At 34.9% G+C, this 26,805-nt stretch overlaps 2 protein-coding genes across 5 annotated transcripts in view; one reads left to right on the top strand and one right to left on the bottom strand.

Moving 5' to 3' along the window:
• Nucleotides 1-4,695: 4,695 nt before the first annotated feature.
• On the top strand, nucleotides 4,696-6,960 carry LOC107017716 (glutamic acid-rich protein-like). Its single transcript, XM_015217956.2, has 2 exons — nucleotides 4,696-5,043; nucleotides 6,476-6,960. Exons 1-2 carry the CDS (start codon nucleotides 4,750-4,752, stop codon nucleotides 6,713-6,715), a joined length of 534 nt encoding a protein of 177 aa, XP_015073442.1. The 5' UTR covers nucleotides 4,696-4,749; the 3' UTR covers nucleotides 6,716-6,960.
• A 113-nt stretch (nucleotides 6,961-7,073) lies between these two features.
• Nucleotides 7,074-26,805, bottom strand: part of LOC107017715 (pre-mRNA-processing protein 40C) — a 23,368-nt gene continuing 3,636 nt past the window's right edge. For 2 of the 4 annotated variants that reach the window (XM_015217953.2, XM_015217952.2), the window contains 16 exons: nucleotides 25,188-25,519; nucleotides 24,955-25,107; nucleotides 23,532-23,729; nucleotides 22,739-23,381; nucleotides 22,469-22,632; nucleotides 22,087-22,124; nucleotides 20,348-20,426; nucleotides 18,969-19,439; nucleotides 17,706-17,789; nucleotides 15,007-15,147; nucleotides 13,727-13,833; nucleotides 12,312-12,435; nucleotides 10,992-11,135; nucleotides 9,507-9,653; nucleotides 8,955-9,077; nucleotides 7,074-7,677 (listed from right to left, as the gene is read on the bottom strand). In XM_015217953.2, the coding sequence (XP_015073439.1) occupies nucleotides 7,405-7,677; nucleotides 8,955-9,077; nucleotides 9,507-9,653; nucleotides 10,992-11,135; nucleotides 12,312-12,435; nucleotides 13,727-13,833; nucleotides 15,007-15,147; nucleotides 17,706-17,789; nucleotides 18,969-19,439; nucleotides 20,348-20,426; nucleotides 22,087-22,124; nucleotides 22,469-22,632; nucleotides 22,739-23,381; nucleotides 23,532-23,729; nucleotides 24,955-25,107; nucleotides 25,188-25,427 (3,129 nt within the window). In that variant the 5' untranslated portion in view covers nucleotides 25,428-25,519 and the 3' untranslated portion in view covers nucleotides 7,074-7,404. The remainder of the gene's footprint in view (nucleotides 7,678-8,954; nucleotides 9,078-9,506; nucleotides 9,654-10,991; nucleotides 11,136-12,311; nucleotides 12,436-13,726; nucleotides 13,834-15,006; nucleotides 15,148-17,705; nucleotides 17,790-18,968; nucleotides 19,440-20,347; nucleotides 20,427-22,086; nucleotides 22,125-22,468; nucleotides 22,633-22,738; nucleotides 23,382-23,531; nucleotides 23,730-24,954; nucleotides 25,108-25,187; nucleotides 25,520-26,805) is intronic. The other 2 variants (XM_015217955.2, XM_015217954.2) reach the window with 2 other exon arrangements.

Here is a 26,805-nt window from a genome sequence, read left to right as displayed (position 1 = left end):
TTTCTAATCTTATCTCCTCTAATATATTCACAAATCTATTTAAATGTCTATAAGTGAGTCTCGTCAAATTTTTTAAAAAATGCAACATAGGACATTGCTCTAAACACCGAGATATAGGATATAGCAAAAATTACACCTTAAAAAATTACACCAATTCCGAATTACATCTTATCGATGCATATTTAACGGACTATTTTGAACTACCTTCAAATATAATGGACCATTTTGTCATTTTCTCTATAAATCACGATAATGGATGTTATACCAATCTCCAACCGTTGTCACTAATTGATCATTCATCCAACGGCTGAAATCTAACATATTTGATCCTAATTATAATTTAAAATAAAATAAAATTATAGTAACTTTTTCTAGTCAAATTTGAAATGAAAAGTAGGTGATTCTATGTAATCATTTTATTCTTTTAATTACTTTCTAGAAAGAAAAAAGGTGAAGTTTAATCATCTATTTAATTGATTAAATTCATTAGCTTTGTATCACAATTTTGAAAAGGAAGTTTAGTGTAATTATTTGTTTTTCTTCTTTCTAGAAAAAAAAAATGCAAAGTATAAATATATTTAATTCATATCATTTCTCTTTAAATTATTTTCGAAAATTTAAATATAAAATAATTTATAACATGAAATATTTCTTTTTAAATAAATGTTATATATTACGTGATACAGATTTAAACTGATCAAAATCTCAGTACAAATACTATACACGCGTAAATAGTCCAAAAAAATAGTCATATAATTTCTTTGTTTCAAATTAAACTTTGTGATGCTATCAACCATTTGAAGTTTAAAAGGAAAATAAAGGAATAAAGAATGTGTCAAAGTTGTTTAGAGGGAAAACAAATCAAATGAGAGTATTGAGAATCTTTTTTTAAAATAGTTTTTTAAAAGAGTATTTTCTAAGAGTTATTTTTTTTAATAGTAATATAAATGTCTAAAAGAATTGTGAATTGATATATTTCTAAAGTATTTTAATTATAATAGATTATTAGATATAAGGAAAAATTATTTATATCAAAAGGAAAATTATTATAATTAATTTATTTGTTACATTTGTTGCATTCAATTCTTATTTTGATCTTTAACAAATGAATGGAAGAAAATATTATAAGTTTTTTATTTATTTTTTCAACATTACCTCCATCCTTCCTTCAAAATTGAAGAAATCACTAATTAGTTTTTTTTATTGAGTTATTAAATTACAAGTGGATTAAAATATTTTAATTATTGATAAGCTCTTTTCATAAGTTTGTTAAAAAAAATAAGAACCTTTCTATATATTTATTTAATATATTGATTGAATTCTTGGTCATCTCAACAATTAACCATTGAACTAATTGAGGTAGTGAATTGATTGATGTTTAATTAAGAATCTAAATAATTCCACTTAAAACAAAGCATAAAATAATATAATCATTTTCACAAAACTTATCATGTTTTTTAAGAATAAAAATAAATAAGACAAAGACAAGCCTTTTTTTTTAGGTTGAGAATTGAAATAAAATAATGAGATAAGTATCGATGTTTGTACTCATTTTCATTAAATATAGCGAAAGCCCTTTCTTTTTCTTCAAAATTTTAGCAATATTTTCATTTAATAACATAGAAAAAAAAAATACTTTCTACACATATAAAAAAAATTACACTAACTGAATATGCAATACAATATCTGATTATAAGTGTATATTCTCTGAGTAAAAGCTTAATGTATGACTGATCAACTAAGAGACGAATTTAGAATTCCGATATTTTTGTGGGCTATCACCCATCTTAAATCAATATATATATATATAAATGAGGACCATAGAGAGGGTGATGTGGCACCTCTATATGGCCTCCATTTGCCTTTAGTTTTTTCTATCTTTTTTTTTTTAAAAAAATTATTATATATCATACAAAATTACTTAAATTTATTACAAATAAATATTTTATTAATGGTGGTCATTTATAACAAAAACTCTTCATATTTTCTATTTATTTATCTCACTTATGATAAAAAAGAGAAACATAATTGATTTATTTTTGACTTTTTTAATTTAAATTAATTATTTTATTGTAAAAATATATTACTTCATTTATACAAATAAATACTTTATTAATGTATGAACATTTATAAAAAAAACTCTCTATATTTTTTTTCTATTTGTTTATCTCATTTCTAATCATGAAATCATAGTATTATTTTTTTTTACATTTTAAGTATTTTTATTTTTATTTTTTAATTTATTCACTAGGAGTTACTAACCATGACTTGCACCTCTTTAATTTTTACTTTTAATAATATTCATGACTCTCATAATTTTTATATTCATAACCTCCAATTTAAATTTATAAGTTTATGTGTCTTATGGAATTCCTTTATTTTGCCTATAAATTTATATTAGTTTCATGAATATTCACATTCACAATTATTCTTTCTTTTTTCATCATATAGGTTTGAGTTGTAACAAAAAAAGAAGTACATGAAGGTAAGAAATACTACATTGAAATTTTTATTTTTTATTTCCTCTATTTTTGTCTATATAAATTCGTATTTGGTTTGTGAATGAAACTAACATGTAACAAAAAAAAAAGTATATGAAGTTAATAAATATATCATTCTCAAGTCCTTATTTTTTCATTTCCTTTATTTTGTCTATATAGATTCATATTTATTTTCATGAAGATTCACATACAAAGTAATAATTTCTCTTCTTCATAATACTTGTTTGTGAATTAGCTAACATGTAACAAATAAAAGTATATGAAGGTAAGATATATTTCATTCTTAAGTCTTTCTTTTTATTTTTATGTACTTAGATATGCTTTCTTAATATATATTTTTATGTTTGTATTATAACTTATCAAGTAAGTATGATTAAAAAAATCTCTTTAATTCTTAACAATGTTTTGTCCGTATGCAATTACTTTTTCTAATAGTTAGTTTTCCATATATAATATAGTTTTATTATAATATTTGTTAGATTTCAAGAAATAATTATTATTTAGTATTGTTATTACTATTGAAAAGATAATATACAAATATATTAAATATGGTTTATATTTCGTTCTTTCTTTTAACGTAATTATTTTTAATTTGTATATGCTTTTTTTTTTATTCAGTTGGTTGCATATATGAAGAGTTTGACATTTGGATCAAAAAATGATGGCGGATCTCTTTGCAAAGGAAGATGGTACAAGGGAAAAAAATGAAGCATAATTAGAGATTATTTTTTCACTTTGAAATTTATTAGTAACTTAGTTACTTTTGCTAGAGTTTTTTAAATTTTGATTTATGTAAATAATTTAGCTAAATGTATTATATTGTCAATGCTAATCATTTGATCCTTTAGTATTCTATTTTCTCTTTGTTATGAAAAAAATAAATATAATTATTTCATTTTAACAACAACAAAATTTATGATGATTAGTTTCACTTTTATTATAAATTATAAAAAGTAATTGAAAAATATATTATTATTTTCATGATGTCATTTTTTGCGTATGTAACAATCTGTCGTCGTTCTTTTTACTTTGAAATGTATTTATAATTTTTATGTAGTCACCAATTATTATATTTTCTCTGTTCATTTTTTGTATTTTCACACCTTATTTTTATTTTTTTTATTTTACAAATAAAATCAATACATAATTAGTAATACATTTAGTGGCTAATAAAATTATACATTTGAATTATCTATAACTCATGTCTCTTCATCTTACTTGTAACGTTTAATATTAAATATGAATCATGACTTTATATGCTTCATTTTTCGTAAATCTTATAAGTATTTAATTAATGTTTAAAAAATTATAATAAGCAAATGTAATAATAAAATAAAAGAAAACAATTTTGTTTTGACGAAATCAGAGTTTGGATAGAACATCACTACTGCTAGAAAAGATAGAGAAAATTAAAACATCTAAAATATTTTCAACCTAATACAATATATTGTTATTTCAACATATTGTCCCTTATTCCATTTACTTCACCACGGTGAATATTTTGTTCTGATATATACATATACAAAACAAATAAATATATTTTATATGTTTTAAAAAAGTCTATGATATCGCAGACGGGGAAAAATATAAATATTATATATATATATTTGATACTAACCTAAATATTATATATTTCATATAATTATCTTATAAATATTTCATATAATCGCGCGAAGCGCGAATAGTTTCACTAGTTAAATAATAAAAAAAAATAAAACTACATGATGACCAAGAGATTAAACCTTGAGCGAAGCTCAAAAAGTTTTCTTTCTTCTTTCAACTAAACCAAACAACACACTCTATACTATAGAGTTTCCAAATCATCTTCTTATATATTTATTCGATTTTTCGAAACAAATCATGATTCGTGCAAACATTATTGCATTCTCGCAATCGTGACCTATATCCGTCCTTGATCAATTGTATATATATACATGTATATCTATATGAAGTCATTAAATATTTATTCGAACAAGTAAATTCAATATATACATTTCGAAAATTGTATGGGCATGTGGATCTCTAGCGATGCAACGTCAGTTTCACGTCTAAAGATCGATTTATATCTCTAAATTTTTAACGCTAAAAAAAACCGACCTCTGAAGTCCGGAGGTTAAACTATCCTAAAGGTTTGATGGGCCTAAAATGTAAATGAATTCTAAGGCCTCAAAAAGCCCAATACGTTTTCCACCGCCAATATCTCAAAGTAGCTGAAGAAGCGAAAAAAAGCCTCTCTGCCGCAACTCCAATGGCGTTATCGTCTCTTGTGCCGGCGTTATCTTCTCCGCCGCCATGTACGGCGGCGATGTTAAACCGCTCCGGTTCTGTATCCTCAACATCGTCGTCGTCGTCACCGTCGTCGCCTTCGTGTAGTGGCCTCTTAACTTGCTCATTCTCTCAGCCGCCACACACCGTTGCTTTAATGCCGTTTTTGAGACCGACATCTCTGTGTTATTCTAGATCTAGAAGGAGTTCACAAATAGTGCGTATGGCACCGGAAGAAGAGAAGAAGACTCAACGTTCACCTCTCGACTTCCCCATCGTAAGCTTCGAAAACTCGTTTTTGTTTCTGGTTATTTAACTTTAATTGTAGATGTGTTCTTCTATTAGCTATTATGAACTGCAGCTTAGTCTGTGCTAAGAGTAAAATCTATTATGTAGAAGTTGTAATGATAGCTTAAAATCTAGATATGGTTTTTGGTTGTTTAAGTGTGAGCTGTTGTTTGCTATTTGGACGATTTGAATTGTGCCAAATCTGATCAGAAAATAGCATAGGAAATTGCCATTTGTATTGTTGAAACCTGTGGTGCAACTTCAACTTAGCAGATTAGTAGTGGGGTGTTGTCTTGCTTTCCGACGGGTTTAAGCTGGGCGGTGTGTTGGGTAGTATTAGACTTTTACTTGTAGTGTCTTTCTATCATCGTTTGCTGTTTGTTGTGTTTCGATTATCACACTATTTTGTTGTTATTAGTGTTACCTTATTAGTTGCTCTGTATTCTTCACTGCTGTTTTTGCTTTCTATACCTACTTTGATTTGTTGCAATCGAGCCGAGGTCCTCTGAAACCAATCTATCTTCCTCCACAAGGTAGGGGTTTTTGCGTTAGTGGTTATTTAAGTGCGAGTGATTGTTGCTGTTTGGATGAAATAAATTGTGCATTATACTCAAAACTATCAAGTTACCAATTTCGATTTTATGTGGTCAAAAATAGAATGAAATTTCTGAAATTATACGCGGAGCGAAACCAAATTTTCTATCCTCATAATAAAGTTAGCCCCTTTGTTTGATTAGTCAGTTTTTAAGAGGAGTTGTTCTTCTTGCAATCTCAAGCATAGCATTTATCTGCTATTTGGCCTGTTGAAACAACCTAGAATAAAGGTTTTAGGCCTACATAACCTACTTTTGAAGCCAAGACAATCTTTTCCTGTCAATCATTTATCAGAAAGTAGTGGAGAAAATCTAATCATTGAAGGTGTCGAAAGTGCTGGAAAAAATGGATAATTTCTTCGTAGCCATGGATAGATCACTCAGGTTTAGGTCCATAAGCAGTGACCGTTGCTTCATGAAACCCTGCGACAAGTTAATTATTGGTCGTAGTTTGATCCTCCCCTCTTCCCTCTTGAATGATATCCACTGGGTAAAGTTTTAGTTGTCTTGGAGAGAGGGGAGACATGAATTGATCGAAGTTATTCATATTCCAATTAAGAGGTGAACCGTCTCTTCCAAGTAGCTAACCTTGGTATGTCAAGAATCTGGTACCAATGGTACAATTTTGACCCTTTCATTTAGTGTAAATTTCAAGGAGCTTCTAAAAGACCTTGGCAATGTCATTCTCGATAATTCGATGCCCTAATCAACAATCTTTTGCATTGTCTACTATAGGAAGTGTAGTATTTGAGCCGATACTGCATTTTGCTTTCTAGAATTTTGACATGAAAGCTGCTAGGCATTTTGATGAAACATGTTTGTTGGCAGGAATGGGAAAGACCCAAGCCCGGACGAAGAGCAGATATATTTCCTCAATTCAGTCCCATGAAAACTCCCTTGCCACCTCCTATGCCGGGTGATCCTGAGGAGGAGGAGGAGGAAGAAGAAGAAAAGAAAGAGGAAGAGGGAGATGAAGACGAAGAGAAAGAGAAGGAAGAAGAGAAAGAGAAAGACCCTGATAAAGACAATCCTATTAAACCCCCTGCCGATTTTATTCCAACAAAATAACAAGGTAGACTCGCGTTTGCTGTTGTTAACTTAGCTGTTGCGGCCTAGGTCATGATCTACATAGAATCAATGACGCGAAGAGTACTCAAATTGAAAATTTTGTAATACAGTCATACTCTTTAGACAATCAGTAGTGTGATGTAATATTTTGTTTCAACAAGATTCATAAACTACTATTCTTAGCCTACTAGTTGCATCATAATGTACATTAGCACTTATCGATATTGTACATTGTTTTGATGGCACGAGTTCTTACCTCAACATACACCACTCATCGTGCCACGAAAAACTGTGAAATCAACAAGGGAAAAGTACAATAATACTCAATTCTGAGTCTGTCAAATGATCTCACAAAACATTCCAAGCAAATGGAAAAGAGATTGATTCGATTTGATTCAATACTACGAAAGAGAATTTGCTGTGATCTCAAATTCTAACATGCATGGAATTAAAAGAAATCAAATCTACAACATGACCACCTAAGTATGAAAGCTTAGTTTTGACAAAGTTCTAAACACTGGCTTTGAATGGATAAATAAACTGCCAAGAAACTGGCGGAAAGTACTCCGCTTCCTAACGACTCTTAAAAAGATGAACCTAAAAACCTAAATGCTTGAGGACTACTACTCTTGATCTTATAGACGAAAGGTCGAGAAAGGTAGAAATAGTTACATTTACTGCTTCTTGCTTCACCTTCTCCTTGAATCAGAAGATCCTTTAATTCTTGCCTTGTCTGCTTCATCGAGTGTTGACTTTTGCCTCCGATGAATATCCTCAACATATCTGCGCCATAAGGTTTCACTATCTTTTCTTGCCATTTTTGAATACCTGAGATCACCTTTGAGTAGTTGTTTGGCTGTTGACCAAGAATTTGCAACTGTTTTACCATCTTCTGTCTCTCGTGAACAAGCTTCAACAGTTATGACCTCGGCTAACAAAACTTTGAACTCTTGTACACACCGCTATTAAACCAAAATATATAGTATAAGAATAAAGAAGAATATGATTTTCTTGATAAACAATGAAACAGATAACTGCGTGACAGGGGCTATAACAAACAACCGTACACACGTCTGTTTCGAATAATGCAAACTGCTAATAAATTTCAAGCAATGAAGGGGGAGACAGAACACTTACAATCAGATATGAAAGGAAAAAGCTGTACTTACACACATCAATTACAGCTTTAGTATTTTTAAGCAACTTATGAGGAGAGCTTATCAATACTTCAAAATATTTTAATCAACTTGTAATTTAGAAACTCAACAAAGAATTAATTAGTAATGTCTTCAATTTTGAAAGATGGAGAGGGGTAAAAAATTTCATGTGTGTGATCACATCTGATTGACACCAGGATGTTTCAGTCTTCGATGATATCATGCAAGGTAAAGAAAGTTATGTTTAGTTGGACATTCAGAAGTCCGAAAAGAAGAGGGCATTGGATGTGGCTTTTCTAGCCCTTATGCGGAAAATTTGCAGGGAGAGTAAAAGGAGAACTTTTGAGGAGTAGAGAATGATTTTTACACTAGCGGAATAGCTTATTGCCCCCTCACCGCTTCTTAGTGCACCCACAAGATTCCTGTTTGTATAAACGATAGGTGACTCTTGTCGAAAACCAATTTTCTACTTTCTGGTACACTTCTACTGCCGTTGTTTCTTCCCTTTATCAATAGTATCTTATTTTTATCAAAACAAAAAAGATAATTATTGATGAAGGGAAGAAACAATAATATCTTCTTTTTGTTAAATCCTTAAGGTGGCCCAATGGTTTGGGCTTGAGACATTGTTGGAGGTCTCAAGTTTGAAACCCCTTGCCAGTGAAAGCAAGGGGAATGCCTTCTGGGTCAAGCTTTTCGGACCGGGCTTGCGAGGTGCAGGTCACCTCTCCTATACGGTTCGTGAGCTATTGCATAGGAGCGGGAGTTTTATCCTATGCGCACTAAAAGGGCAGCGGCTGCAAGTTTCCCTTGTCATTAAAAAAAATATACATCTTTTTTATTCTGCAACCTTATATGGACAAAAGAGCTTTGTCATAAAAAAAAAACAAAAAACAAAGAGCTTCTTGATCCTATGAGATACAGGAAAAAAATAAAACAACAAATTCTATGAAATTGCACAACCTTATGCAAGTAACTCAGATTAGATAAATATTAGCAACTCTTGCAAGTATCAACTCCCCCTACAAAGCAGATAACAAGGATAACATTAACCTAAAAAAGAACAACAATAGTCATCTCACCTCGTACAACACCTTCACATGTTCCCGGAAAAGCTTTTCCAAGTCGGACTGATCCAAATGAGGATTAGCTGCACGTCCTTGGGGATCCTTCTCTAATTTAGGTTTTGACTCTGTCCAAGAAGCCTTGGGTGCAAGGCAGAAGGATATCTCAAAAAATTGAAAATAGACATCCAGAGAATAAAATGGAATGACCTTTCAACAGTTAACCACATAGTAAACACAATTGTAAAGCCCAAACTCAAGAATTATAACTACATAATTGATGAGCACCAAGGAGCATTGCTATTTACAACACAGTTAATTTAGGAAGGGAAACCAAACGTGTAAAAATCGATGGACTTTGCAAAAAAGAAAGTTCTTTTAGATTTTGTTTCTTAATTAAGATGAAGGCAGGCAAACCGCTGATGAGCTTATTAGGATGAAGCAGAAGTTCTGTTTCAAGGTTCTTGAACTATCCAGACAAACAGTCTAATCAAATGATGGGATATGATCCATGACACACGTTCTAAGATATTTCCTTGCAACAGTTTTGGGGTCTATACAAGATAATACCTGAGGATCCTTAATTATTTCAACCAGCAAGGCTTGATAAGATTCAACAGCTTCTTTTCTACGAGCTTTTGACCGCACCCTCTCCACTTCTTGTTCTTCTCTTTCTTTACGTTTTCGCAAAGCACGTTCTCTTTCCTTCAATTTATCCTAAAAAGTCAGGCAGATAACCATTAACATCTTTAGAACCTCGTGTACTACATACAGATTTTTCCAAAACTTCAGATTGACGGTCCAAATACACACATAACTCAAATAAGTAAAATCAATTAAAATCACAAAGCAACAATTATTTGTTGTCTACCACAATCAACATAATAGAGAGAATCAGTGAGAGCCCTTAGTTGGAGGCACAAACACAGTGGCTTGATAAAAGACAACCATTGAATAAAGACAAATGAATATGATTAAACTACCGGAAGAGATGACCTACGCAGCGTGTTAAGAGGTGTTAGAGTTTCATCTTGGTCGAAGGTATGAGTTGTCACCTTATATGGTTTTGAGCAATTCTCACCTCTGATGAACTAGCTTTTGAAATTGAGTTAGGTACAAATTCATTTTCTTTCAACGATAGGTTCCAATTGGATTCGAGCATTTTCTTCGAGGAACTAGGTGCATTTGGATTCATGGGAAATAACATAAGACAGAGAGAGATAGAGAGAATTAAGAATATAGGGGTTTAAGTGTTCGTCCTCTCTACAAACGGCCATTAAAAGTTCTAACCCCCATATATAATGTGTACATGTTCAAAAGAGAGGGAGAGAGAGAGGATGGGGTGGGTTGGGGTGTGCGACAACGAATTAGCCACATGTTAAGAGCCTGGTAGGATTCGCTCAGAAGTTGGTCAAACTTATTTTTAGGTCATTTTTAGCTTTTGGGAGTGTTTGGCAAATTTAAAATAGCTTAAAATAAGTTAAAAGTCAAAAGTAGGACTCTCCCTACTTTTTATTTTTTGACTTAAACGTCATTCAAGTTTGACTTTAAAAATTTGCTTTTTAAAAACTACTTTTTAAGCCAATCCAAATGGTGTTATCTGTATGTTTTAAGTGCCAAATTAAGATTTACGACATAACTGGTTACCTGATAAGTAAATAAGAGAGGTGACAAGGAATTAGCTGCATGTTAGAGTCAAATCATAGGTGTTATCTGTACACTTAAGTTCCACATTGAGATTTACAGTATATAACTAGTTACAGGTTAATAGGAAAAATTTAAAAACCATATTTTAGAAAGACAGTTGAGAGATATCTAACTCCCCCACCAAAAAAGGAAGACCATAATATGAGAGAGAGAGAACACAAAACCCAAAATGATATAGTAAGATATTAAACTTGGATTACCCTAATAAATATTCATAAAATAATATAACAAAAGCCAAGTCGAAAGAAGAAATGCTTAAACAAAGAAAAACAAAGTGCCAAAAATTAGAAAAAGAAAAGAGTTATTTTTGTACAATGGTAATGTTGTATTCGTTGGAAAAGAACTCACCTCTTCATCGTGTTTTGCTTTTGCAATTCGTGCAACTTCCTGTTCAGCAGCCTTCAGTTCCGATAGATACTCATTGAATAAAGTCTCTCTGTCTTCATGCTTAACAGACTTATAACGAGGATCACTTCTTAAGCTATCCTTCACCTAATATCAGCAGAAAATCGCAACTTAGGGGAAAAGAAAAATTTAAACTAAACTTTATATAGAATATTCATCAAAACCAAAACAAGGGCAAGTAGTTTTTGTCCCCCATGAGCATTTCAAGAAATGGGCAAAACTGCAAGAACCGTACGAATATTGGAATCCCGAGCATAACTTCCATTGGTTTTAAGGAAAGACGGGGACTGATAACTTGGGGGAAAAGAAAAATTTAAACTAAACTTTATAGAGTATTCATCAAAACCCAAAACAAGGGCAAGTGGTTTTTGTCCCCCATGAGCATTTCAAGAAATGGGCAAAACTGCAAGAACCGTATGAATATTGAAAACCCGAGCATAACTTCCATTGGCTTTAAGGAAAGACGACAGGGGACTGACTGAGAAAATAAAACAATGAAACAAAGAACAAATCATTTTTCTCTTGTTGATTTGCAGACATGATATTCATCACCTAATTCAAATGGATAATGATCGATGTTTTGACTATTATTTTAGTTCCAGAAAGCAAGGTTTTAAAATTTTTCTTTTTTTGAAAATGGTGATGTTCCAGAGAGCAAGATTTTTAATTCTATTATTCCGCTACGCCTTTCTTTCAAGTTGATGCTACCTTTATTTTTACTTTCTAAGATAAAAACATTATCTCGGAGTGTGATCCACTATACTTATAATTTCATAAAACAAATGATGAGATATTCTGTCTTAATACAAAACAAATGATGAGATATTCTGTCTAAGGGAAGTCAATTATTTTGGCACCACCCAGCATAATCCTGTGCCACTTAATTTAAAGTAATGGGCTTCTTGTTTTACTTCATAAAGTTAAGGAATTATTGATAAATTTGATGACATCGTAGATTTAAAGAAGAATTGGAGTTTAACATGGCATTAGTTATGCAGAATGTTCCACCATATTGAGAACATGAAAGGTTTGTTCAGAAAATTAAAAGGAAGTGAAAATGTAACAGAACTCGAGAAAACTAAGAAGTTGAAGGCGCCACATACTACTACTCTATACAGAATTAAGCAAGGAACATCAGAAGTTCCAATCTTAACTAGGGATGCCAATGCAGAAGCAACCAATTTGCAAGCAAGTAAAAATATCTCCAAGACAACTACTTATACTGAAATTTTCTTATCATAACATCTCAACATATAAACCTACCTTTGACCACCGTGTATTTAAAGTAATATCTCCTTGTTCTCGAAGCATGGACTTGAACTGAGATATAACAGCAGCACGTACAGCATGAGCTTTTTCTTGAGCTGCTTTCCTAAGCTGAAGAACCCTACACAGTACATACATCTTGCCTAAACAACCGGATCATTATAAAGAAAAAATGGAAATACATAAAATCATATTAAAACTGCCACAAACCAAAAGGAGAAAAACAAATCCAGACCAGCAAAAGAATAAGATCAGAGAATGTTAACTACATTGATTAGTCCTCCAGCAACTGAGCATAGTCGCAACACAAACTTGCACAAGCAAAAATAAAGTTTTCTTCTTGTCAAAATCTCTTTTGTTACATGTTAACATTACAAATTCTCAGATCATCAACTAAAAAAAGGTGGAACACTCGCAACGATGGTGCAAATCCCCCAACCCACCCCACCCCCTTCCAAAAAATAAAATTCATGGGCATGCAAGAGACATCTTAGTAGCCAGGAGAAAAGAAAACAGGAGAAAAGAAAACAAAAGTGATTCCCGTAGTAGCGGTGAGCAAAGTCGGAGCAGCCCAAACTGTGAAAATGGGGTTGTGGGAGCGCAATACAAGCGCCTGTGCTTCTAGGCAAACCACCTAAATGCTACAGTTCTAGGAACTCATGTGTCAATCACTTTCATTCTTCTCGTTGATCAATAGTGTGTTCGGTTCCATACCTATTTATACAATGAGCCTCTTTCCTTACCTGTATTACTGGCCAAGAGGTTGGATAAGCTTCAAAAGGAACTTCTTGTGGCAAGGAAATGGAGAACAGAAATCCTTCATTCCAGTGAAGTGGGAAACTGTTTCCTTAGACAGGAATTCAGGGGGCCTTGGTGTCAAGCACTTGAAGATTCATAGGACTAGTTTATTGCAATAGTGGATTTGAAGATTTGATCAAGAGGTAGAAACATTGTGGAGAATTGTACTTGCTAGTAAAACATATGACTTTCTCAATCCCTGGATTACAATTCCACACTTCCAGAGTTCCCATGGCATTTGGTAATATATCATGGTTCATATGGGATTCTGTTTTTTCAAATTCTGCACTTCAAGTGGAAGATGGCAGGAAAAATTAAGTTGTCTGGACATTTAAAGCTACTAAGGACTCGCATAATAACTACAATAATATAATGTAGTATTAGTTTATGCTATGGAAAACGTCCATTTAACAAGTTAGATTCAAGTATTCTAGAATTTGACAAAAAAGGAACGTAAGTCAAGTTTTTTTAAAATAGGGGAAGGAGAGTACAAAAATAGTGTGTCAAAAAAAAATATCAAGTCATTTATTAAGGCTAAGATGAGAAAAATATCAGGAAATAAGCGACAGAGAGTAATTGAAACTTAAACCAAGATTGAACCAGTTGAATAATACCTCTCATTCAGAAGCACTTCCCTCTCCTTTCGATCTAAGGACTCGAAGCGTGGATCATGACCCCATTTCTTTTTGAATGATTGATAATCAGTATCCTCGCTGATATCCTGGACATAAGTTCAGCAAGCAGTGTAAGCCCTAAAATTTTCATGTTCAAATAAAAAGTTCAACTTGGAAACAATTTATGCCCTTTGCCCTGAGTGAATGCTTATTTTCCAAGGAAAGGTATATCATATATTACTATATACCAAACTGTTTATAATGCTTTAAAAATACACTTGTTTTGTCCCAATTTTCCCCCCTTTTTTATGACAAGGGAAACCCGCAGCCGCTACCCTTTGGGAGCGCACAGGGTAAAAACCCCGCTCCTATGCAATAGCTCGCAAACCACTTAGGAGAGGTAATCCGCACTAGCCAAGCCCGGTGCATCGAGCTCGACCCAGAAGGCAAACCCCTTGTTTTCACTGGCAAGTGGTTTCAAACTTGAGACCTCCAACAGAAGTCCCCATTTGACCTTAAACTACTAGGCGTCGTTTGGTATGTTGGACAAGCATAGATAATCTTGGGATAAAAATTAAGTCCTGCCTTATCCCTTGTTTGGTTACTAATCCTAGGATAAGTTAGAATTTTGGATTTTATAGGCTCTTTGTAATCTATTAGCCTTTTTGTTTTTTTCTCTTGTTGGAAACCAATTTTTTGAGGTCTCCAGCATATCCTTAATGCTTATGAATACAACATTATCTTTGTAAAAAAAAAAGAATTAGTAATAAGTACTGAGTTAAGTTATCTTTGCCAGGGGATGGAATAATAGTACCCGGATTAATTATCCCAAGATAAAACAATGAAATGACACAAATACCCATGAGATCCCTCGAACCCTATTTATACTAAATAAGATGGAGAGAGTTCATGTAAACAGACTTCTTAGAATTTTTTTTGAGAAGACAAACTTCTTAGAATTTGTGCAATGAATGTTTATCTTTAACACAACTAAACCAAACAGTCGATAAAAAGATAATACCAGGATAACTAATGCTAAAATAACTAATCCCAAATTAACTTGTCCTCAAACCAAAATGTCCCCCCACTGTTGCCACGTATAAATCAGACATTTAACTACCTTAAGCAAATAAAATTTTAATCATGCCAAGTAAAAATTAGATATTCCACTGTGACAGAAGAACTAGTAGAAAAATATTTCTTTGAAACTGAAACTAGAAGAAGAATATTGTGAGATTACATCTGAAAAGAACTAAAGAGAGCTTAGTAACAAGATAAACCTCCTTTGCTTCTTCCAGTAATTGCTTGAAGCCCTCAACTGCAGCCTTCTGTGCTGCACGCTTCTCCTTTCTTTCTTCATCTGCACGTGTCTTGACATAATGCTCAAACAGAGCTTTTCTAGCACTGTAACTTGGAATAGCCTGGACAGGGAGACCCACTATTTAGGAAGGTAATGAAGAAAGCACCACAAATAAGACATTATAAAAACAACTGGTAACATGGTTATCCGTAAATGCTTGTATGGTAGCTCTGGACCTGGAAGAGGATATACATATTACTAGAATTTCTCATGAATAGACCATCTAGTTTGAAGTGGTCTCAGAGTTATTAGCTTGCAGATAATCAATGTCAACGATGTAGTTTTTGTTAGAACCACATAGGTTGGGGGTATGGGTTGTCGTCTCCCTATGTGGTATTGACAACCCTCGTCTTATGAACTAGCTTTTGAGTTTGAACCCAATGTCCATTTCCGTAACATGGTATCATTGTGTCAAAGCATGTCACATCCTATTCTTAGTTTATCCAATGTTGGGTTGTTCTACATTAGTAGAAGGTATGAGTGGTGATCTCCTGTATCTATGAACCAAAAAGCTCATCAGCCATATCAATCAAGGGGAATGATGCAAGTCAAGTTGCGTCAAGACCGTTCAAAAGGAGTCAAGCTTGGGATCTCCAAGCACTACAAGGACTGCTCATGAAGATGGAGGCACTTGAACACATTTTGATGCCATCCCAGGGATTCCACATCATGAAGATCACCTCGGAAAACAAAATGGATGAAGGAAGGAGTTCTGACTCAACATGAGGAGCAGAGTACGGTTCACGTAATCAACATACAGGGTGTATCTTCATCTCAGGATACGGCAGGAGCAGAGGAGTCATACGGGCCACATCATACACATATGGCCGAACATCAGGTCGCATCTCAGAAGCAGGAAACTGTCAGATTCAGGCCTGAATGTGCAACCAACTATGCAACAAGCGACGTGCGGACCGCAAATGGTCCCATATGACTGCAGGTCCACCACAAGTCATGCCTTTTGGGGTATTTTAGCAATTTTTGAAGTGCCACTTTTGGACATTCATGTAATAGTTAGCCTCAACTATAAATAGCCAAGAATAGCTCATTTAGACCTAAGTTTTGATGATTATTGATATTGTTTTCATTGTTTAACACGTAGGTACTTTGTTATTACTTGTTTGAGAGGTGAATTCAATTCCCTTGTGGTTTACTTCAGGTGCTTCTTTGGATTCCATTAATTGAAGGTTTAGCTATCAAAGAGCTATGGTTTTCAAATTAATTTCATTCTCGTGTCAATATATCTATATTTGTTATCTTCTTCTTAGTTCAGGGTTTCATTGTTATTTTTTGCTTGGATCAAATTAATATCAGAGCTGAGTTAGTGAGGGATATCGAAAGATGAAGGAGCCAATGGAGAAAGGCAAGGTTGTGGAAGGAGGAAATAGTGAGAAGAGAGAACTGAGAAGAGTCCTAAGGAGTGAGTGAGAGAAAGACGGAGTCTAAGGGGAGGGATAAGGTGGTCCTCTTATCAAGCTAAAAGGAGGTTAGGAAGGAGATTTCAGGAGCAAGGTCCGGTGGTTCTTATCATGCATAGGGACTACTCTTTCCATACTAATGAATTAACATTTTCTTTTCCTAGGCCTCTTTCTTATATTTTGCAGGATTATGAGGCTGTGTTCCCTCGAGGAGCTTCCACAGGGATTGCCATTCGTTAGGTGGATTGAAAACAAATTGACTTCGTACCAGGTTCTCAATTACCAAACAAAGCGACTTATAGAAGCAACTCAAGGATAAAGAACCTTCAAAGACAAGTTGGGGAGCTCCTTGACAAAGGAGCCGTGAGAGAAAACATGAGCCCAAGTGTGGTTCCGGTCATACTAGTTCCAAAGAAGGATAGGGACCTGGCATTTGTCATGATCGTCGTGCCATCAACAAGATTATGGTAAAATATCGCCAATCCCCTTTAGATGACATGCTTGATGAGTTGAGTGGTTCATATATCTTTTCTAAGATAGATCTTAGGAGTGTACCATCAAATTCAGATGAAACCCAGAGATGAGTTTGGAGTATATGAATGGTTGGTGATGCTTTTTGGTCTCACTAACACTCATAGTACCTTCAAGCGTTTGATGAATCATGTTATGGAACTTTTTTATTGGCAAGTTTGTGGTAGTTTATAGTAAAAATATGGATGAGCATGTTGATCATTTGAGATGTGCGTTAGAAGTACACGTCTATAAAGAGAGGTTCCTGAACTAGAGGAAGACCAAGTTGACGCCTATAGGAGATGGGCCATTTGAAGTGCTTGAAAGGCTCAATGACAAGCACTTCTGTAATAGACTTTTTACTGCTCCAAAACATGAAATTACCTTTTCGTGTAACTTGCTGCTTCCTAGATATAGGTTGTCCTCCACATATACAACTATTCTAATGTCACTTTTAAAATTTGGTTTGTATCTTTCAAATTCTGCCTACTATGAATGACAAATAGCTCTTGACAGAAAAAAGAGGACCTTAGTTAAATGGATGATAAACCAAACAAGCACTGCATTCCTTAGAGGATGGAACTCATAAATTGCAGTCTAGGAGATGTACGATTTATAGAGATAAACCTGCCTTTTAGGAGGTGAAGAAAAGTCCACTAAGTCCCACATAAAGTCTTTAGTTTCAACGAACCTTAAAGCGCGGATCAAACACTATCTTTGGTAATTCCTTCTCCCACTTTGAGAATGGTGCTACTCCACGTTCCTTCAGCATCTCCTGGAAATTTCACACACATGGGATACATTTAGACCAAAGAGCAAGACTCAACCAAGCAAAGATTCAACTGAATGCAAGGGACAAAATGATGGTATGCCCAAAGTCCAAACACCACTGTTAGAGTACTTACAGCAAAGAAGCTAACTGAACAACAATAAGGAGCCACTGGATAGTGTTCAAAGACAAGCCCAAGTATAATGAACTACAGAAGGATATATGAAAAGGAGAACCACAGAAAAAAATATAACTGAGCAATTTCCAGCTTGTGCAAACCCCGTAAAGCGTGAAGTACAGCTACTTTTACAATCATAAAACTCAAACATGTCCATGACCATAAAAACTTTATTTTGTATCAGATTGTAAGCCATTGGAAGCCTTTCTACCTGCCAAGTGTCTTCCCAAAACAAATAGTTAGTTCCATCTCCTACCGTCAAGATATGAAAACACGGAATTCCTCTCACCACTTCCTAGATGTTTCTCACACTGCACCACCACATTGCAGCCCCATTCAAAGTCTAAAAGGACAGTCCAATGCATAACCTCCCGCCATGCGCAGGGAGGACGAAGGCCAGTGCACTTAGACCCATATGCTGTAGCTACGTCAGCGCACACCAAATTTACACTCTATAATTCTATTCTCCGCCCTATGAGATCTCCATTTTCCAAGTAGAGCTAGTTTAAAAATTAAAATTCAGATTTCTTATTTACCAATCTCTCATTAGATACAGTCCAGCACTCCCATCTTATCAATTATCAGTCTCTCCTGTTGGACATGTGTCTCTACTCTCCACACATGGTAAACATTTAATCGCTATATCTAAAAGGAGGTGTAAAGGCTTCCACGCCATGGCAAATCATGTGTTGGAAGGAACATGGATACACGGGTCATGGAAAAAGTTCTAGCAGAAAAGAATTTTAGTGCTAACACCAGGATGTAGGTGAAAAGGCAAGGGCCCAGTCTTACTTTCTCCCTAGCAGCAAGTTAGAAACCAGTACCTAGAACATACTAGTATCATATTAAATTGTTTGCACAAAAAATCAAAATGAACTACAAATATAAACAGAACCAAAGTAAACAGATGAATGCACTTGTGTATGCATAAAACTTATGTAGGCCATAAAATCATGAAAAAGAAAACTAGAATTGCTTATGAAGTAATAAAATCTTCAAAAAAAGACCTTGAATTGGATGATACAGTCCTCTTTGGTTGGTACACTCTCATCATCCTCTGAATCTGAAGAGGACTCAGACAAATTGCCATTGTCATTAGCTTCTTTTGACTTCTCTTTGCTATTTTCTTTTTGTGGAACTCTGGTTGTAGATTCAAGTGCTTTTGATCCATTTACTTCAGATGATATTACTCCTGACGAGGCTGGGGCTGGTGAAGAAACAGCAAGCGGAGTACCAAAATCCATTAACTTCTTTTTTACAAGATCCAGTGCAGAAGATCCTGGAACTAATGAAGGTCTTAGAGATGTCGCATCACGACCACCAGTACTAACAGCAGGTATGCTTAAACTAATAGGAGCAGATCCTTTTTCAGTAGACTCATTAACATTCAATATTGATGGGGATTGAGCCTGCAAAGCATCAGCATCATGCTTCTTTTTCAACTCTGTCACCTCACTAGGAATTTGCCAGCTGCTTAACTGGGTACAAAGGCATACAAGGAGAAAAGGCATTAGAAAAAGTAAGTGCTACATAGACAATCTTTGAACCAATTCACCATGTAATCAGTGATAGAATTAACAACTCACTTTAATCAGTAAGGACCTATATATTTTGTTCTTTTTTTTTTGTATAGTAAACAGTTCTAATAATAACAGGAAATCTCCGGTATACAAACAGTATAACATTAATACGATTTTCTATGTGCAACAGCAAATCCTACAAGCTGGAGCTTCATTAGTGCACCAAAAATAAACTAGGAATGGGAGATCATTCCTCAGATACAAATAGTCATTCTTCATCCCTTCAAAAGATCTTATATAACAGAGAAATCCTCATCCATCCCCCCCACCCCACCCTCTCTGCACTTAAATACGAGGCTATTATTGCAGGGTTTAAACTCATTATGTGCAGCCAATCCACACATCATGTGCTTTTACCATTACATCAAAACCCACGGGCTACTTTCTTATATCATTTGAAGTAAGAAATACATGGCTTGAATTTATTTGAAACAAACAAATAAAATTTTATCTAAGACTGAGATTACAAAGACAATGTTAGGGGATATAGTAGATTTAGCTGATTTTAGAGGAACTTGTAAAGTATACCCATGGGTGGGATGTAAGTTTCCAATTCATCATTTTTTGGATGATGAATTTTTGGTGTGAATACAAAGTTACCCTTGTCTCAAAAAAAAAGATAATGTTATAGATAATACTTCTGGTAAGGGAAAAAAGAACACTTAACAAGATTTGATAGACTAATTTAGACCTCAGACCATTCTAAGCCAAAAAAAAAACATGACAAATGAAACAAATGAATGAGTGTAAACCTCTAATAAAACAAAAGATTTTTATAGGAAAAAGAATAAGCTGATTGACCGTACCTTTGTTTTTGTGTTGTAGTAATATTTTTGTCCATCATTAGTAGCAACTAATGCCCAATCTGTACCAGCCAACCTTTCCCTGATTGTAAATGAAGAAGTTAGAATAGTTAGTTGAGCTGCTAAAGGTTCCTTCAGTATTAAAGATGCTTGCAAATAAGAACCAACACAGATCAACCAACATTTGCTTGAAGAGAAGCTTCCATCCAACACAAACCAAGATAAACTTATCATGCAATAGATTTACACAATGAAACATGAGCCTTGAAACTCCTAAGGAGCAACTATACTCTGACAAGAACAAGGTAGTATTTTGACACAAGGCAGGCATAAATGACCCAAGAGAAGTATGCTCCTTACTGATGTCATATCCAAAATTTTCTGACCCCTTCACGAGAACCTAGGCTACACTGTCAACCAAATCTTCTCGACAGTGCCACTGTTAATTAGTTCTATGACAGAGACTCGGAGAGAATTCAACTCGATGTAATCCTTCCTTCTGTAGAGACACCCTTACCAGTATTGAGTAGATGAAGAAACTAACTTTATATCCAATTATAAAGTAATATCTCTCTTGCGTATTGTTGTTCACATAATTACAAAGGCAAGTAATGAAGTTTGAAGTATCAGCTAATTACCGGCGTCGATCTAAGAGAACAGATAAAAGCCAAATCTCAGTTCAAGAGGTACACATGCTTAAGACTTTCTCAGGGATCTTTCCGAACTATGAAGCTTAACATTGTGCTCTGAATAACAAGAATAAAAGTCAGTTATTTAGCTGCTCTGAAAGGCTTGTATTTTACCCTTATGCTGAACATTCTTTGATTTTGATAAGATTGTCTTTCTGCTGAGCATTTTCTTTTTGCATAGTCGTATCCAGGCTGAATGGTCCTTTATTTTAATTTTATTCCTTTGGATTTCAAGTTAAAATGCTCATACTGAAACTAGAATGCTTACTTCTTTTTTTATGAGCATGGTATCCAGACCAGCTTTCACACACCAAGTCTAATTCCACCGAATACCTGCCACCTCCCACCAGCAATAGCTATCAGGTAACTATGTCCACCAGAGCTATGAAAGATGGAAAGAACCGCCTAGTATTTTTTGTCTCCGCTGAACTAGAATGCTTACTTTATGTATGGCATGGGAAAGAAACAAAGGAGAAGCATCATGAACAGAACCTCATAAATCATGAAACCTAAAAATCTTAGTATGCAAAAAGTAGCACATTTTCCTGGAACACAATGGTACATTGAGCTCGCGAACAGATGTATATTATCCACTATCATTCATTTACAGTTGATGGGTAGTCTTTTTCTGTAGGCTACAAAGGCTATGGATCCAGTATTATCGACCAAGCTCAAAAGTGTTCACCAACAAAAACAAATTAAAGAAAGGGACAATTCAATGAACCTCCCAGCATTAGCATATGTTTCTGTAAAATATTTATATTATCAATATGGGTGCTCCAGTAGATCACCATTTTTGCTTGTGCGCTTGAAGAACATCACATGTATGCAAATATTTACGTAAGCAGTCAGGCCATGTAAAATAAGCCACTAGATCTGAGGGTGCATTCACATGAATAAACAACTACCCTCAGTCCCAAACAAGTTGTGGTCGGCTATACTATAGGAATCTTCACTCACCATGCTACTTCATTTAATATAATATAATGAATTTATTAGACGCACAAAATACAATAGTACAAGTCAAAAAGTTATTATACTATTGAAATTTACCATGAAACAGGAGTAGGCTGTGCAGCTACTTTGCCAGGCTGCACCAGAAGGGGAAAACATCTTTGTCATGTGTTATGAAAGATAATTGACATGCATGGATAAGTAAAGTGTGTGAATAATAAAGACAATTAGCTTTTTTTTCTTTTTTCTTTTTTTTTTACAGTTGATGGGTAGTCTTTTTCTATAGGCTACAAAAGCTATGGGTCCAGTATAATCGACCAAGCTCAAAAGTGTTCACCAACATAAACAAATTAAAGAAAGGGACAATTCAATGAACCTCCCAGCATTAGCATATAAACTTCTGGTAAAATATTTATATTATCAAAATGTGTGCTCCAGTAGATCACCATTTTTGCTTAAGACAGAGGAGTGATATACCTACCTCTCCCCTGAAGCCAGCAGGTTTCTCGTAAGTAGATTCTCCTGTCAAAGAATTATAGTAGTATATGGCTCCAGTTTCAGTCCGGTGAGCAGTCCAGGTCTCCAGTTGTTCACTAGTTGAAGCTCCTTGTTTTGTGTCAGCATCATTTACATGCTTACCGCTGTCTGAAGGGGAGGAAAAAAATAATGTCATATGCTGTGAATTAAAAAATGGATAAATAGCAAGCATATTGAAAGAAAAGAATCTTCTTAGCAAGGACTATATGTATACCAACTCCAGGAGGTAACTCTGGCTGCAACCCTGAAGCATGGGTTGACTGGCTAGCAGTAGTCGGCACTCCAGGTGGAGCTGCCACTGGGGCTACACCAGGAGGTCTAGTATCAGGCAATGTCACTGAAGAGAGTGGTGCACCAGTAGCTGACAAAGGAAAGGGAACAGCAAAACCTGCAGGATATGATGGAAATGGTGGTCTTAGCATGGTAGTGACTGGTGGAGGCTGCAACCAAGGTCCCTGGTGAGATGGAGCAATAGGAGCTGGAGAATGATAAGGAGAATATGTTTGTTGCTGAACAGATGGATTGGCCAGAACATGAACAGGAGGAGCATTGGGTCTTAAGGGTAGAGAAGGACCTCCGGGTGAAACTGTAGCAGTAAGATTGGAAGATGAAGGTATAGCTGGACCAAGACCAGGAGGACCAGGAGTAACAGGACTTCTAGGAACTCCTGCTGGAACCTGAAATTGAGGTGCGTGGGGCATTCTAATTATATTTGGAGAGCCCATATGAGAAGTTGGAAATGCAGCTGTCGAAGAACCAGAACTCATATGAACGGCCTGTGAAACAGAATGCATAACAAGAGTTGCAGAAGTCATTCCTCCTGTTTCCTGTGCAAGGTCTACCCTTCTATTCTGCAACTAGAATAAGACCAATCAGTTATGAAGTCATGATCAATTGTTTCAATTGCTCAAAATAGAAAATGCTCTGCGTTCAGTTCATATATATTAGACCAGTCTTCAACAGGCATAAGTAATGCTTTAAACTTCAAGAGACTCCGTAACACATACAGGTTTCATTGTTTGATCTGTCTGCATCATCTGAGGACCTCCATTGAAAGATAAGTTTGAACCACTAATCAAGGGGCCTGCAGATGCTGCAGTTCCAGGCATGAATGAGCTCAACCTTGTGGACACCAGAGGAAGAGGAGGCTGTAATGATGCTGCAGGAGATGCATTTATATCCACAGAATGATCAGGAGCAGCAGGCTGCCACAAACAGATAGGTCTTGTCAGACACGCGCCAACGCCAACAAAAAGAGAACTTTGGAAAAAAATAAAATAAAAATAAAATAGCACTCTCTCAAAAACAAGGGAGAATCCTAAGAAAATCCATGAATATAATTTTCCTAATTAGTGCAAAGGTCAATCACCGCAAATGATGACTAAGACTTCCTAAACAAGATTAAGACTTCAACAATGCAATATTCCAAATAGAACAGTGCCGCCCTTACACTTGCCAACAGTAGCGGATGAAGGGAGCAAAGAGTAACAGATATTTCGAAGCAGGCCTTCATAGAACACAACACAAAGGGCATTCCGAAAGAAAGCAACATATTGTCTTTAGAGTTGATTGAAAAGAGCTGTCAACTGCTTTAAAAGCTAAATCACACCTATAGACATAGCTTCATAGGGTATATTACAGAAATGAATTTATTAAAATATAGCACCAGAACAGTAAAAGCATTAAGCAAACAAGGACTTCTAGCATTTTGGATTTGTTGACTCTTATCTTCTTAAGTGATGTATAAATTAAAATGCAAAGCCAATAGGTACCTTTTTGTAGGTTAGAAATCTGCAAATGTCCTTGAAAAGCTTCTATGTAATTTGATATTTGATAATAGACAACAGCTATGTTCTTCCTGAATTGTAGGATGCAATTTTACCCAAATGAAACCCCAGGTACAATGCAAAGGGTGTCTAGGAGAAATTCCTAAAACGTGTCAATTTCTCATTTCCTTTATTAAAAAATAAAAACAACAGGACATCCTATCCAGTATTTACCACTGTTCCAGCCCTAGCATACCTTCCAAATATTGCTTCTCCTGTATTGACTTAGACTATACATCCTAAAGTGCACAGCATGTTCTTCACAATCCTACATACTATGATTTTAGCTAACTGCACTTACTCCAACTCCGATAATTGCAAACCTACAGGGAGAAAGATCTCACTTTAGCTTCGGGCTTCTCACGAGCAGATCCAATGTTCGTTTTCCCATTGTACATTTACCTGATCTAATATACCATATGTTAACATAAACGGGCCACTATAATTGGCACGGCTACGCAATAGAAAACAGTAGTCTTCGTATGACATCCAGATGTGGAAACCTCCCCAAAGTAAACACTGAATACATGTAACCCATTCTGATAATACATATCAGCCAAAATGTATGATGTAATATTACTTTCATCAATCAAAGGAAACTAACCCTCAAGGTGCTAGATGAGAACTGTAGGCCACTGGAGAAATTGTTATCAGTTTGTGAAATGTTGTATGAAAATGAAGAGCCAACATTTGCAGACTGGCCAGGAATAGGAGGTTGGAGCGATGCTGAAGAACCTGCGGAAGTTGATGGAATGACCTGCAAGAAAAGCCAAGTCACTCGAAGTCTCTCCATGAACCACTGATCTCCAAAAACATAAAATGCAAAGATTGACTAACAGGACTTGAAGATGACTGTTGAGAGCTTCCAGAAGGGACATTAGCATTCATATAAGAGAAAGAAGCCCGACAAACACTATATCCAGGAGGGGAGATAAATTTCCCTTGGGCAGCTTCCTGAGTTGAATCTGCATTTGGAGTTGAAGAGCTTGTAGTTGGTTCTCCAGTGGCTGAACTCATAACAGATGTCTGTGAACTTGAAGACTGTGTTTCCTGGGGCAGCCAAGCTGGGGATGCCATTTCACTGCTCAATTACTTGAAGAAATAAAAACAGTGATCCTCTAGTACTGCTTCTTTGAGATAATTATTTTGCTTTCATCTATTTGGTTGACCTGTCATATTTTATTTCAAATTTATGTACTTGTAGTTTTTTGGTATAAAAAGAAAATGTTTTATTTCAAATTTAAGAGAGAGAGAAATTCCAGGAAAAGTTAAGAAAGTCTTCTACAATAATGTAATGGAATGCAACAACAAAGTAAATACAAATCCACTTAAGAAGACACTCCATCTGCTGCAGGGTGATGGTTACTTTCGATTTCCCAGAGTTAAACTGATTCATACTATTTCACAAAACATTTTGAAATGCAACAGTATGCAACTTATAATAGTTTCCATGAAGTTTACAAGTCTCTAAAAGCATATTCTCAAAGAAAAATTAGATGTGACTCACACAGAATATTGGCCAAATTGACCCTTGAATACTAAAAAGTGAAAAAACATAAATTAAAATGGGAACAAAGTGAGTCCCATTGACATACTATTCACCAATATCTCATTATCTTTTACGTCTGCAATTTAATGGTAACTATTGACAATTGCGAAGATGAAATGCTTGTCATAATCCACTTTCTTTACAGGATTCCGCTATCAATCATACAAGTGAGAAGTACATGGGTAAACATTCTGGGTAAAAGGGAAAAACTAGTTACAGTTCGAAGAGACAATTAGAGAAGGAGGGAGGCAGTCATAGCCAAAATAAAAGGAGAAAAATTACATGTAATATTGTTTTACAGCTAATTTTGAACTTTCTTTATTCATCTTGATCAACTTATCTTCGTGCGGACGAAACAAACATTCTTCCTGACATGTTTCCAACTTTGTTTCCATCTACATTTCTAAATCTGATTTCAATAGATCAAAGGGGACAAAATCCTTTTTTAATGTAGGCACAAACATCTTACAACACATGGGGGTTGTTTGCTCTTAAACATATGTTAAAAAAGTATATCAAACAAGGGATTGGTTATATCAAAGCTAATACATGTATTCTTTCTGTAATACATCCTATCAAACGACCCCACAATGCACAACATTTAGGGTACATATTTCACTTGTACATAGTTTAAGATTGCAGTTTCAGAATCCTACACAACTTAAGCTGATCCCCTCAAATTTCCACATATTTTACATTTCTCTTTTGTATGCCTGCAAGAGTTATTACAAATTGGAGAATACAATGAGAATTCTCTTTTAGGAAGGAAAGGAGGGGAAGAAATTTCACTTAGTAGAGTGGGAAAATATTTTCTCAAGGGTTCCATTTCACTAATTTCTGCACAAGCATAACAGAAGTTTAACTTTGTTGTTTAGAGTCAGAATTTTACTCTCTCCCCCCCCCCCC

This window comes from Solanum pennellii, chromosome 4 (genome assembly GCF_001406875.1).
Source record: "Solanum pennellii chromosome 4, SPENNV200".
Classification (NCBI taxonomy): Eukaryota; Viridiplantae; Streptophyta; class Magnoliopsida; order Solanales; family Solanaceae; genus Solanum; species Solanum pennellii.
This window is presented reverse-complemented; position numbering and strand designations above follow the sequence as displayed.